Source organism: Talpa occidentalis, unplaced genomic scaffold, assembly GCF_014898055.3.
Source record: "Talpa occidentalis isolate TD23 unplaced genomic scaffold, MPIMG_talOcc4v2.1 talOcc4.11, whole genome shotgun sequence".
Lineage (NCBI taxonomy): Eukaryota > Metazoa > Chordata > Mammalia > Eulipotyphla > Talpidae > Talpa > Talpa occidentalis.
In genome coordinates this window covers 90113839-90129105 of record NW_023601104.1, presented here as the reverse complement: position 1 = coordinate 90129105, position 15267 = coordinate 90113839, and the positions used below count along the sequence as shown (strand labels likewise).

Sequence of the window (15267 nt, the reverse complement as noted above, 5' to 3'; positions counted from 1 at the left end):
TTAAAATAGTAACTGTAGTGTGAAAGCTAATGGAATTCTATGGTGAGGAATTAGAAATGCAGGAAAGGGTAGCAACATATTTTACTTAGTTGTCACAATCTCTTCTTTATTTCTGTACCTGCTAAACATATTCCCTGCATCTCTACTTGGTTCTTCTAGTCATCTCTCTCTAGTCTTTAAAAAAGTAAAATGAAAACCTTGGAATATTTCAAGGGCTTAAAGCTCTCAGATGCTGAGAGTGATCAAAGATAACTTATACTAAAGACATGAAAAGAAAACTTCACGAACAGCAACAGTGCTTATGTCCTCCAGTCCACATATCTGCACAAACATACCACAAGTCATGACAGATGCCCAGAAGAATTTGGACTGAGACTCTTTACCAACAAAGGGAGGCGTCTCAAAAACAGAAGATGTGCAAAACCGCTTTCACACACTGTTTCCGATCCTTCCCCCACAATACTTGAAGGTTGCTAAAAGACAAGCTGATTTTGGGTATAAGAAAGTTAAAAGCTCTATTCACTGAAGCTTTGGTCAACAGAAAAGAAGTAAGAACATTTAACATGGTAAATTTCAGATTGGCTCTTTGGTCAAGCAGTGCAAAGCTCTCCGAAAGAAATTCCCTTCCCTGTCATGAAAACTGTCAAAACAGATGATCCCAGTGGATCCTAGTTTAGCAAAAAGATGTGTGTTCAGATTTTTCAGGGAGGAAAAAAAAAGTAATGGAAGATAAAGAGACCCTATATCCCAGACACCAGCATAGAAAAGTCTTATTAAGACATTAAAAGAGAACTAACAGTCAAAAGAGTAATATTTAAATGGGTCCATTAAAAAAAATCACTTCTACCCTTAAATAGGAACATGCAAAATGATTTCTGAGCAGAGGATTTACCAACCTTTTTCCTTTATCAGTTTTAATTCTAATCTGGACCCAGACACAGGCAGAAGCTGTCTATTTTAAAAAGTAGAAAGCCGGAAGGAGCCTGGGTTGTAATCAGTTCTCTCTTCTGCCCCGCCCTCTCACCTGGCAGGTGTGCCCATCTCAACTCTCCTGAGCAACTCTGGACACAGTGAGGTGGGAGAGGCAGCTTCACCACAGAGGTCTGAGCAGGGTGGGTGGGATGTGGGTGCTTTTAAGACGAGTGTTAGGTTACAGAATGGGAAGAACCCAGAAACTGGATGTACCCTCAAATGGCAACCATTACAAAGAAATATTGCATGTGAAGGGAGAAGTCAGGTGGAACAAGGTCAAGCCCTGGAGGCTCCCGGCCAGGGGGTGTTAGAGTGAAGTCAGAGTTCACTGTTGTTCTTAAACGTCTAAACGAAAGACCAAAGGGAAGACACGCTGGCTGAGGACCTGACTGACTGACTGGGATTCCAAAGTTGGCGACCTCTGAGACCTGGACTGGAAGTAAGTGGAAGGCACTTGCTCCCGAGGGAGGAGGCCAGGTGAGCCTCAAGGCTGCAGTGATGGGCTGGGGGAGGGCCAAGGCCTGTGTGGTTAGCCAAAGACAGGACAGGGTCAGTGTGATTTCACAAGTAGAATAGTTATAAAATAAAACATTTTTTAATGGACAAAAAAGCAAAGTGAGTCTACCTCTTTTTGGTAAAGGTGAAATATAGTAAAGGAAGGATATGAAGTAATTTTCACTATTTACAGAATGACATTTAGAGTGGAGGTGGCCACCATCAGCAGTTGAGGCAATGTCTTTCACGTGAGATGGCCACAGAGGCGTGGCTCCTGGAACAGTGCAGGAGGGCCACACACTGTCCTAGGTGAGGGAGATTCCTCTAAGGGAGCACCAAAAAGGCTCAGTCTTCTGTTTCTTCATATGTAGTCTCGTCAAAGGGTCTGTCCAGTAGAGGCACCAACCGATGGCGGGAGTACTTCAGCTGCAACAGGTCCCCAACTTCATCTATTTCTTTCAAAGCCTGAAAAACAGACAGAGCAGAACTTAGTCTGAGCCAGTAGGAGGCAGGTACGCCTGATGCTTTTTCTGAAAACAGTCATGGCAAGGTCATCCTCTGGGGGGACCTTTCGAGCCTGTGCTTACTGAGATCAGACTGCAGGACAGCTAGGAAAAGAGCTGCCTTTTCAGGTGACCATGAATAACGGGTTGTGAACAGCAGGTATGCAGGAGAAAGGGTAGACTTCACCAAATGCCTGGCAGAAAAAGGTACATGTACCCTGAATTTGCAGGTTTGGTTACAATTTGTCATTCCTCTTTTTATAATTAAATATTTGCTCTTTTCTATAATCACACTGCCAGAAAACGATGACAAGTCTGCCTTGAGATGCTTCCTAAATGCTGGATGAAAGTGGAAGCTACTGGGAGGAGATTGGGCAGGTAGTAGCTGTAGTATAGCAAGGAGAGGATAGAACTGGTATTTGAATTAAGATCTGATTTTAAAGTCCAAAATTGTCCAAAGAGAGATGATCTTGTCTTCCTTTAAAACTATCTCCATAACTTTCTTTTCTAAAGTGTCCGGGGATTTGTCAAGAAGATGGCTTCAAAGGAAGTTCACTGCTTTGCTCTGGGAAGAATTGAGAGGTCCAGATAGGCACCCAACTCAGAGAATCCTGTGATGTGTCTGTACCGCACAATCACCAGGGACCAAGCTGACTGAGAATGACAAAACAGACATAGAAGAAAATCAAATTCAAAGAAACTGTAAGTAAAACAAAAAGACACCCCAATGAACAGGAGAAGTATTTGTACACCATACCTCTAGCAAGGGGGTGATATCCAAGACCTACAAAGAACTTATACAACTCAACAAAAAGAAAACAAACAACCTAATCAAAAAATGGGCAGGAGAGCTACACACACAGGCACGTCTCCAAAAATACATATAGATGTGGCCAACAGGTACATGAAGAAATGTTTATTATCACTTACTGTCAGGGAAATGCAAATCAAAGTCACAAGATACCACCTTGCACGTGTGAGAAGGGCCCATATTGAAAAGGCCAGACTGGCCAGCACCTTGGAAAGCTGTGTGGATGCTGCTCAAAAGACAAAAAAATGTATCAGCCATTCGGCCCAGCAACTTCACTCCCAGGTATCCACCCAAAGAATACAAAGATTTGAAGGGAAATCTGCACTCCTATGTTCACTGCAGCACTATTTACAGCTGAGCTATGGAAATGACCTAAATGCCCAAATACAGATGAACTGATCAAGAAGATGGAGTCCTACTCAGCTATCAACACAACGAAAACAAAAAACTGGCATTTGCAACCACATGGATAAAACAGGAGGGGATTATGTTAAGAGAAATACTGGAAGGTATCCCTTATAGATAGAACACAGAGAAATCAAGAAAAGGGCCAGATAAAGTCAAACTAACAACAAACCTTAGAGAGCTGACTAAAACTGGGGTCTCCCTGGTGGCCTAGGGATTAAGTCTCAGAGCTATATCACTCAAACCCCAGCCAGGAAGCTACACACATGGCGCAGCAGACATCTCCTGTCTCGCCCACTGCTCCCCTCAGCAGTGTATTTCAGTCAGTCTGCCTGTTCTGTTCCCTACTCTGTCTCTGGTGAATCCTCTTACCTCCTGCATTCTGGCCTGTATCCCAGTTCTTCTATGCATAAATAAGTAAATAATCTTTTAAAAAAAAAGTTGACTAAAACTGAGGCAAACGAGGAGGAGAAGCAGGGGTGAGATCAAGGAGTGGAGGAACACAATGGACTGTGGGGGCTTTGGTGGTGTGTGTGGTGTGGCAACAACACCTGAAGTAGGAGATCCTATACTTCTAACTCACAAACAACATTGGAAACTGATGTTACTGCAATTAAACAAACAAAAAACCTTTTCTGTGAAACCTGCTTGATGATTTTTTCAAAGAAAATGTTTCTTATAAAAGAGTTCAAACACTGAGTCTGAGGCAAGTTATGAAACAACAAGTCTCCCCTCCATTGTTGCACTTGCACTACCTGCTGGAGGCGTAATCTTTGTATGGTTTCTTATACATGTATTTTAATTATTTTTTTAAAAGATTTATTTATTTATACAAGAACCAGGGCACAGGCCAGATGCACGGGAGGGTGAAAGGATTCACCAGAGACAGAGTGGGGAACAGAACAGGCAGACCAATGAAATACACTGCTGAGGGGAGCAGCAGGCGCGACAGGAGAGGTCTGCCACGCCATGTGGGACCCTTGCCGGCCAGGATCGAACCGGCACTGCAGAGGCTGCAGACAGTTTCACAGCCACAGCGCTGTGCTCAACCGCCTGTGCCACCAGGGGAGGCCCTTATACATGTATTTTAAAATAAACTCAGTGGACACATAAATATATACAGGAAAGTACATGAAACAGTCAGTTGAGAGTTAACCTTCCCAAAAAGCAGCAAAAAGAGCCAAAGTAAAAAATCCCAATACAAGACAGGGATGGGATGTGTGGTTGGAAATTGTAAGAAAAAAAATTTAAGGGAACGCTAGGGGAACTCGAAGCCCGAGATACCTCTCAAAGAGGAATCCATGCAAGAGAACAAAGATTCTGGAATCCCAATCAAGGCACCAAACACAGGTCACAGGATGCTGTTTTCAATTCATGGCAGCTTGCCAGCCTGCCCCTTACTCCCCAAGCACCTGCAGACTTTACCTGGGTCCCAATCACAACCCCTCACATACAATGGCTGTACCTGTGCCACCACCTGGTCAGACTGCCAAACAGTACGGCGGCGGGAGAAACCTGGGGCCTGCGTATGACTCTACACTCATTCTTAGGGTTACAGCCCCTGTGAAAATGTCTATCTTCCAGTTCAGAAAAGGGAACCAGTTAATTATTATAAGATATATTTATCTGTTAAATTCATCCTTAAATTTAATTTTTAAAACCCATGTTTGTAGAGAAAAAAATCATCAGTAAATAACATTCCCTTATGTATTCTGGTGTAAGAAAAAAATATTCTTCACTTTAAATGTGAGATATATAAAAAGCAAACAAGAGTTGGATTTCAATATGGTATCAGAATAGTGGTACTTCTGAGAAGACATTTCACTGAAAGCTACATATGGAAACAATTTAAGATTGAATTTCAGCTGGGAGGCCCCATTAGCCATTTATCCCTGACCTCTGATACAGTATTAATTTAAAACAACACATGACTTACTAAAGTAAAGGACATTTATGAAGTCTGACTTCAGAAGAACTTAATGTTTTCATCAATGTAAAAAAGAAAATGAACAGAGACAGAAAAAAGACCCACAGTAGCCTAGGGGAATTTAGGTTACACGATTTCCTCTGATCTCACACCAAATATTTCAGATGAATAAGTTTTACTTACACAGAAGATAAAATTGTAACTAGAAACTGCTGGCTATTATATGTAGGGCTACCTGGTTATGGGAATAAGGAGCCATTACACGCATCACCATTTGTTACCAGCCTACATTAAAAGTGTGCATCACAGGTAAGGTGCGTTCTTAGGAAGAAAACATGTTAACTGGAGGGGTGAGAATGGTCTTGAATAAAAGCATATTTGAGGATAGCTGTGTCTTGATTGTTAAAATAACAGCTAACAGAACTACAATTCACATGCCACAATATTCACCTTTTAAAAGTGTACAAATCAGTGTTTACTAGTATATTTTATGACTTTCATCATTATCTAATTCTAAAGCAGTATCATCTCAAAAAAGAAGCCCCGTACTCACCTCAATCAATCCTTACTCTTCCCCCAGCCCTTTATGACCACCAACCTGTTTTCTGACCCCATGGATCTGCCTATTCCAGGTATTTCATATAAATGTGGTCTTCTGTGTTGGGCTTTTTTACTTAGCATATTTATTTTTTTAAGATTTATTTTTATTTATTTATGCATACAAGAACTGGGTGTAGGCCAGAGGTGTGGGTGTGTGTGTGGGGTGGGAGGATTCACCAGAGACAGTGGGGAACAGGACAGGCCAATCTACTGCAATACACTGCTGAGGGGAGCAGGGGCGAGACAGGCAAGGTCTGCTGCGCCATGTGGGTTAGCTCCCTGGCCAGGGAAGAAGCTCATGCCGCAGTGGCTGGTGATAGCGTGATTGCACTGAGACTTTAACTCCTGTGCCACCAGGGAGGCCCTTAGTGTTAATTTTTTTTAAAAAGATTTATTTATTTATTTATACAAGCACTTGGTACAGTCAGAAGCGCGGGAGGGTGAGAGAATTCACTGCCAAACAGTACGGCAGCAGGAGAAACCTGGGGCCTGCATATGACTCTATACATGTCCCACACTCATTCTTAGGGTTACAGCCCCATGTGAAAATGTATACCTTCCAGGGCCTCCCCGGTGGCGCAGCGGTTGAGCGCTGGGTTGCGAAGCCTCTGCGGCCTCTGCAGCGCCGGTTCGATCCCCGGCTGCTCCCCAGCCACCGCAGGAGGGTCCCACATGGTGCGCAGACCTCTCCTGCCTCCCGCTGCTCCCCTCAGCAGTGTGCTTCGGTCCTTCTGCCTGCTCTGCTCCCCGCTCTGGCTCTGGTGAATTCTCTCACCCTCCCGCACTTCTGACTGTACCCAGTGCTTGTATAAACAAACAAACAAACAAACAAATAAATAAATAAAAATTCATGCCTCTTAAAAAGAAAAAAAGAAAATGTATACCTTCCAGTTCAGAAAAGGGAACCAGTTAATTATTAATAAGATATATTTATCTGTTAAATTCATTCTTAAATCTAATTTTTAAAACCCATGTTTGCAGAGAAAAAAATTCATCAGTAAATAACATTCCCTTATGTATTCTGGTATAAGAAAAAAATATTCTTCATTTTAAATGTGAGATATATAAAAAGCAAACAAGAGCAGGGAACAGAACAGGCAGACTGATGAAATACACTGCTGAGGGGAGCAGCGGGCGCGGCAGGAGGGGCCTGCATGCTATGTGGGACCCTCGCCAGTGGCCGGGGATCGAACCGGCGCTGCAAAGGCTGCAGGCAGCTTCGCAGGCAGCGCTCAACTGCTGCGCCACCAGTGGAGGCCCCTTAGTGTAATATTTTTATCCATGTTTTAGGGGTTCAACTTCACTCTTTTCCATGTAGCTATCTGCTTGTCCAGTACCATTTACTGAAGAGACTATTCATTCCCCATTGACTAGTCTTGGCTTCCTTGCTGAAAATTAGTTTGGTCATTGATGTTTGGATTTATTTGTGGACTGTCAATTCTATTTCCTTGGTCTGTATGTCTATCCTAATGCTAGAACTCTTTTAATTAATATAGGTATGCATTTAGTTTTGAAATTGGGAAGTTGGAATTCTCCAGCTTTGATTTTCTTTGTAATACTGTTTTCATATGAAAAGTTCCATATGAATTTGAGGACCAGCTTTTCCTATTTTTTCTGCAAAAAAGGCCACAGGGATGTAGACAGGGATTACCTTGGATTTACAGATCTCTGTACCGCCACCTTAACAACATCAAATTTTCCAGTTTGTGAACATGGGATGCCTTTCCATGTATTTAAATCATCTTTCAGCAATACTTTATAATTTTCAATATGCAAATCTTCCACCTCCTTGGTTAAATTCATCCCTATTTTCTTTTGGATATTATCACAAATGAAATTTTCTAAATTTCCTTTTCAACTAACTGTTCATTGCCGGTATACATAAACACTAGTTTTTATGTGTTTATCTTTCACTCCATATGTTGCTAAATTTTTTTTATTAGCTTGAACAGTTTTTTTTTGGTAGACTTTATGGCATTTTGTATATAAAATCATGTATATAAAATCGTGCACATAAAATCACGTCACATGGCCCATTATTAAGTGAAAATCAGTTTATATCTCAAAATGTTCATGTTCAGTTGGACAAAACATTACTAGACAAAATGACTTCAATAAACCTCTGGTTTCAAAAAATCCACTCTATGCTTTTAAAAAAAAAAAAGTAAAGTAAATGGAAGGCAAAGTAAAAAATTTCCTCAAGTACATCCTCTGAAAAGGATTATAACAATTGGCAAGCCTATTATTGGCAAATGAAATGTGCTTAGGTCTCCTAGTTGTATCTAAATTCTTTCAAGGACATGTACAGTTCTCAGAAATCTGTTAGTAGGAGACAGTGGATTATTATAGTCATTGCTTATAACAATAAACATTTTTAAAGTGTGTCTAGACTCCTAAATATCCAAATACAGTAGAATGGAGGAAAAGCTGAATTCACTGGATTAAATAAAAACCGATGCAGAAATTCATCAGTAAGATTTTTGAGAAATGGGAAAAACTAAATGAAAAAATTTGACAAAACCAAAATAAAAAGATACAGTAATACACTGAATCAAATTTCACAGTGTTGGAATGTGATGAAGACTATACTCAGATTTGTTTACATTTTGCTATGTATAAACAGGGAAGAAAAAAATCATTACTTCTGCTATTCAGAAACAGAAAATTTCAATTAAATAAACAAAAAACTTTTACAATATTCTTTAAGACAGAAGCTCTCCAATGTATTAATGAGTAATTCCTACAGCTGATTTTATGCAATGTCATGTTTCACAGCTCCTACAACGTGGTACTTATTTTAAGTCTGAAAACTTAGTTGTGAAAAAATAGAATATTGAGAGACTATATTAAAAGACTACAAATAATTAACTTCAGTGATAATTATGAGCCCCTACTATGTGTCTGGCACTTGTATGTGGTAGGCCCTGGGGATATAAATGAGTAAAACAGACATGGTCCCCAGGCTCAAGACTGATCTAATGGAGAAGATTACCATTAAATAATTACAGTTGTGAAGAATTTACAAAGAGGGCATCCTAAGGTCCCAAGGACACATATCTAGCAAGAAAATTTGAGAGTACCCTTAGGCAAGTTTCTTTTAAGAAGAAATGTGGTAAATAAGCCAAAGTGAGGAAAGTAAAGAGAGAAAATTCTAGAGGCAGACAACATACAAAAGACCTCAGAGTAGAAAAAGAATCCTACAGTTGCAGAGACTATACTGAGGGAGAGGATGCAACAAGATAAAGCTGGAATATCCCACAAAGCCCCTCCCACACATGGTCTGGTGAGAGATGCTGACAGGCAATTTGTTTGTAAACTGGAATGTTTTAAGCATCACTGTGTAACCTTTCTCTTCTTTGCCCATAAATATATTAGGTGATCAAAGAACACCAAGATCAAGAGATGATTTATTTCACCTGATATGCAGGCTGTTTCAGTATAGGATATATTTATGCCAAAGTGAAAAGGATTTACTTACAGTGTCAAGTATTTCTTTGGTATGCGCTGCGGACAGACAAAACCTGGCTCTGGACTCAATAATTGGGGTAGCAGGGAATCCCACCACCACCACACCGACATTCCGCTTCAGCATCTCCCGCCCAAAGGCGCTGCAAAGGAAGACAAACCCAAGTAGTAACACAGCACACAGGACAAAGGTCTTGCAGTCCTGAATGATCAACACTCTTGGGTAATACAGGCATTAGAAACTTCTATTAGGAATTTCCTCTAATTTCTTTTAAAGTTTAAATTGACAGTTCACAAAGACTTCTTTTATTCAATCCTAAGGTGATCTTCTCCCAAATGGTTTCCTTCACAAAGGGGAAAGAATAGAGTTGGCAGAGACCAACTTTTAACAGGGCTTGCCCTAAGTATCTTGCAGTTGTAGCCTTAAAGAATATTCTTGACAAGTAACAGTGGTTCAGAGGGCTTCAAAAGGAACCTGGGTTTAACACCTGGGCCTTGAAATGTTAGGCTTGATGATTTAAAACATTCTTAAGGATCTACTAATATGGACATCTTTCTGCTGACAGAATGGCCGATTAGCATAAGCCCTCCAGACCAGATATTTCTTTGACCCTCTTGGGTGTTAAACTGTTTTTGGAATTCAGGGTTTCCTTTGGTGTTTGAGAGGCCAGCTCAGGCTACACAATTGTTTACCACTTCACCCCAAGCTACACAGTTGCCATGTAACCTTACTCCACATTTGCATCTTGTCTAAACAATGCAATTATAACTTACATTTAATTTTGTCATTTACTAAATTATGTGGTTGTCTTTTTCTTCTTGTTCACATGTCTTATCCTTCCTGACTTTCCCTTTAGCTGTGTACAGCATTTGTTTGAGAATAAAATATCTGGCACACTTAGTTACATTAGCACCATGTAACTAATGACTAGTCACAACACATGACTAATTACATCAGTGCCAGCTGTGCCCTCTTTGAGCACCAATACACTGTCTCCAGTGTACTTCCTTTGCGAGAGGACGAGCCAGCGTGCCCTTCACCTTCAGCTCTCAAACCGTTAGTACTTTATTCAATTTTGCCTCGCTCTATATCTCACTTAGTTTAAATGTGTGATAGTTTCCTCTCTTTAGAGGGGATTCTAGATTGAGTGTCCCAAATCTAATAATTCTTCAAGTTTATTTATGATAACTGCAATTAAAGAATAATCTTACATCTCTGCTTTGGTTAATTTCTACCATCCCCTCTGGCGATCATAATGTCAACTGCCCATATAACATCCTGTCGAAAACTGAATCTTCTTTTTTCCCTCAGAAAGTACCTTTCCCCCATTTTCTTCTAATTGTCTTTGGAATCACCATACTTCCAACATGTTCCCTGACTTAATTTTCTCTCCTGTACTCCAGGTAATAAACCTGAGTCCCGAGGACTCAGTGGTGGACAGCGAGATTGAAAGATGAGTAAAAAGATCTGCTGCCTTAATGAGTTCAATATGATCCAGTCAGAAGTTAGCAATCTAAAAAGATATTCCTTTTTTTCCCCAAAACCTTTACAAAGCAAATGACTCCCTTATTTTACAACTCTGGTGCAATTTTGCATACAATTATTTTGCAAATAATTGTATTTGTTCACTTCATATTTGTTTGTCAAGTATCTTCTGGTTCATTCTACAGATGGACTTCTCAAATACACTGAAAGCTATTCCAGGGCAAGGCTTTCCATTATATATGCCTTGCACAAGCCAAAGAAGTTTTTAACATGCACATCTGGTAAATATGCAACAACAGGCCTAACCTCATGACCTCCTTTAAAAAAAACATCCGAAAGGAAAGGTTTACTATAAAAAGGAAAAGAAAGGTAAAGTATGTTTGCATAGACACAAGTGGGCAGAAAGGGCTGCTCACAGTCGCTTCTTCCCTTGGGCACTGCACTTCAGCTTCCATCAGCTGAGCACGCTGCCTCTGCGTTATGGGCTTTGCATAGAATCTTCTACTCCAAATGGCTAACCCTGTCAGTTCCTTAGGTCTTTGCTTGTACGTCATCTTCCCTGCGCAGTGAGGCGTACCCTGCCACATTTCATACTGTGACTTTGCCTGCCTATGGGGCACTCTCAACCCCTTTATCCAGCTCTTATTTTTCCTCTTAGCACTTAACACCTTCTAACATATTGTAAAATCTGACTCATGGCCCACTAGAACATAAACTCCGGTGGACAGGGCTTTTTGGTTTTTCATCTTTTGCACTGACTTATATGGAGCCACAGGAAGAGTGCATTAAACTCAAATGTTTGTTTAATGATACTAACAACATAATCTACAAAGTAGAATCTGCTATTTAGTCTAAGGCATATCTAACAAATGAAGGTTAACAAAATGGGCGAGGACAATTTTCCACAACAAAATGCATATATAGTCTAGTCTCATATCACAGAAACCTAATGAGAGACCTGTCTATAATCAGCAACAAAACGTACCCAATTTTGGCTGGCATGTAGAGCATTAAAGGCACCACCGGAGAATCTTCATTTCCATAGATGATGAAGCCCATCTCTTTCAGACGTCTCCTGAAATACCTGGTGTTTTCTGCTAACTGCTGCACACACTCTTTGCCTGGAACGTTGAGGAGGGAAACAAAATAATACTAAGAAAAATGTGGAAAGAAGACAGCACTCTCCTCTACCTCCATTCTATTTAACCAGTGCTATATTTCTTCCTTTCAACACAAAGTATTTCTGCACAGTAAACTGCATGGAATATAAACAACTATATCTTGCTGTGCATTCTTCCATACCAGGTGTTGATAGCAAGTTTTATAAGAACGCACAAAATAAAGTTTATTGACTAAAATTTCTATGCACATCAGCACCCTCAAACACTTTTCTTGCCACCATTTCACATTAACACCCCCCCATCCTTTGCAGCAGGATGGATGTTTAGTACCACCTTCATGTCACAGGCTAAGAGACTCTCAAAATACAGTACACAAGAGTCTATAGTCACAGAAGTTAAGTGGCACAGCGGAGACTAGAATCCGGTTCCTTCAACTGCAACATTCACTCCAAGTAACTGTGCTACAAATAGTACCACAGAGACCAGAGGCAGACGCATTTAGAACCTCAATTCTCCATCAATTTCCCACCAATTTTTGAACCTCAATTTTCCTCCTAGGAATTTTATTTTATATTACAATTTCCACAACACTTATATCAGACAGCAGTAGTAGAGCAATACTAATGTAAAACCTTATTATTATTATTATTTTTTTGTGGGACCCTCGCCGGTGGCTGGGGATCGAACTGGCGCTGCAGATGCTGCGGGCAGCCTCGCAACCCAGCGTTCAACCACTGTGCCACCAGGGGAGGCCCTAAACCTTATTTTTAATCCTACTTTGTTCATTTCCCCTAAAGCCCAAATGGACTAAAGCATTTCTCTGATTGCTGACAAAATATTTGGCAGGTTTTAATTTTATGGTAGGTCAATCTACAAAAAGATATCCAAACAGTTGTTCTGTTATTGAATAAGCCATATATTCAAAAGATCAAATTGCAAAGGTCTAAGAACTATTTTATGGTCTTTTCAACCATGAATACTCACAATTAAGAAAAGATTGTCATTTTCTCACATAAATTAGAAACTCAGCAAACTCATATTAAAAAACTAAAAGCATTACACAGTTCAAACAATAAATGAGTTAGAAATATGGATAATTAACAAATGTCCCTAGAATTAGAATTTAACATGTCCATCACTGATGGGAAGTTACTCCAGGTAAATTTGCCACACATAACCCCAAATTAATACTTTTTTAAAAAAAAGATTTATTTATGCATACAAGAACTGGGGTACAGGCCAGAGATGTGGGGGGTGAGAAGATTCACTAGAGACAGAGTAAGGAACAGAACAGGCAGATTGACCGAAATACACTGCTGAGGGGAGCAGCGGGCGAGGCAGGAGAGGTTTGCTGCGCCATGTGGGTAAAGCCCTGGCCAGGGATTGAACTCATTATGCAGTGGCTGCGGAGAGCGTAGGTTGCGTCTTAACCCCTTGTGCCATCAGGGAGGCCCCCAATTAATACTCTTTATGAAAATAATTTCAGGTTGACCAGAGAGTAACCGTTTAGATTAGCTTAGTGTGAACCCTGAAGAACATCACTTAAGTTATGACAAATATCTTACAAAGAATAAAATGGACATTAAAGTGTGCTATATTTAGGATGGCTGAGAACTGATGGCCATGTGTCAAGTTTCTTCCTAGAACCAACACATGCTCACACTACATTTAGGAGAAAGGACTTCCTTCCACTTGTAGTCAAGATGGAGTACCAAGAACCAGATTTATTTTCCTGCTGTAATTAACAAAAACTGGATAAAGTATATAAAAGAGCAGTTTTCGGACAGTGGAGCACAGGCAATGCTGAACTGTGCTGATGGAGAAAAGGGAAACAAGGAGGGTGCCTACATGACCCTGGTGCTCTAGAGAAGACCCCAGCTGACATTCTGGGAAGGAAAACCCACTAGTTTTGTCAGTTGAGGACCCCAGAGATCGGAGTTGGAAGGCAAAGGGGTCTAGAATTCTTGAGCAGTATTCAAGCGAGGAGAGAGGCACAGAGAGAGAGCTTTAGAGACCTGCAGAAGGGTCCCCCTGAACCTCCGGCAGAGTACTGATTGCACACAGGAGAAGAAACTGTCGGCCTGGGTGAAGATCCACCAGAAAGCAGCAGAACTTCCAATATTCAAAATATAAAGAGTAGTTTGTATCTTTACCCACCAAAGTGGAAAGACCACAGAAGGTGTCACAGTACCAGCAGAGCTAACTTGGTCCTAGACTAAAAGGTGCTCTGGATCCACTTCTAAAATGTTTAAAAGAAGTTCTAAAAGGATCCAACTAATTCCAAGAACTAAATCCAATGTTACCTAAAGGAATACAACAAAATGCAGTTCACAGTAATGTAAAATCCACGAAATCTGACCTATACTAAAAACATTCCAGGCATTAAAAGAAGTAGGAAAACATGATCACTGTCAGGAGAAAAGGCAAACCATAGAAATGGGGCAGAAATAACCAAGTATTAGCAGACAAGGACGTTAAATGCATTGTAAGTGTGCTCCATCTATTTGGAGGGAAGCAGAAACTTGATGAAGAACTCTGAAGGAAATGTATAAGATATAACTGTTTTCAGGCCTGTGACACAAGAGACACTCTGCAGCCTCTGCAGCCCATGGATCAGGAAGTAATTTCAACTTTCAAGTCCTGTTACTTAAGAAACACATTTTAAGGCCACAACTGCTATGGAACAGTGATTCCTCCAATGGATCTAACAGTGATTCCTCCAATGGATCTAGGCAAAGTCAACTGAAAACCTGGAAAGGATTCACCATTTAGATGTCATTAAGACCATTCATGATTCATGCAAGGAGGCAAAGTATCAACAACAGGAGTTTGGAATGGGTTTACTCCAACACTCGTGCATAACTCTGAGGGGTTCAAGATTTCAGTGGAGGAAGTAACCATAGGTGTTGCAAAAATAGCAAGTGAACTCGAATTAGAAGTGAAGCCTGAAGATGAACTGAACTTCTGTAGTTTCATGACAAAACTTTCATGGATAAGCGGTTCATTCTTATGGATGAGCAAAGATAGTAGTTTCTTGAGGTGGAATCTACTCCATCTCAAGCGGAGCTGCTGTGAACACTGAAGTGACAACAAAAGATTTAGAATACTACATAAACTTAGATGATAAAGCAGCAGCAGGGTTTTGAGAGGACTGACTGATTTTGAAAGAAGTTCTACTGTGGATAAAATGTCATCAAATATCACATGCTACAGAGAAACCATTTGTGAAAGAGTTGATCAATACAGCAAACTTCATTGTCTTATTTTTAAAAATTGTCACTGCCACCCCAACCGTCAGCAATCACCGCCCTGATCAGTGAACAGCCACCAACATCCAGACAAGACCCTAGAGCAGCAAAAAGATTACAACTCGCTTGAATGCAGTGGTCTGGGACCAAACTCACAGTATCTTCAAGGTGTGCCTATATCCTCACTCTCGCTGAGTAGTTTTCCTTTGTTAAGATGCAGTGCAATTTGTTTAC

At 40.6% G+C, this 15267-nt stretch overlaps 1 protein-coding gene across 1 annotated transcript in view; it reads right to left on the bottom strand.

Moving 5' to 3' along the window:
- Nucleotides 1–1547: 1547 nt before the first annotated feature.
- SPTLC2 (serine palmitoyltransferase long chain base subunit 2) overlaps nt 1548–15267 on the bottom strand; it is a 97891-nt gene continuing 84171 nt past the window's right edge. The window contains exons 10-12 of the mRNA XM_037503772.2: nt 11650–11785; nt 9192–9321; nt 1548–1932 (exon numbers count right to left, since the gene is read on the bottom strand). Of these exons, the coding sequence (XP_037359669.1) occupies nt 1813–1932; nt 9192–9321; nt 11650–11785 (386 nt within the window). The 3' untranslated portion in view covers nt 1548–1812. The remainder of the gene's footprint in view (nt 1933–9191; nt 9322–11649; nt 11786–15267) is intronic.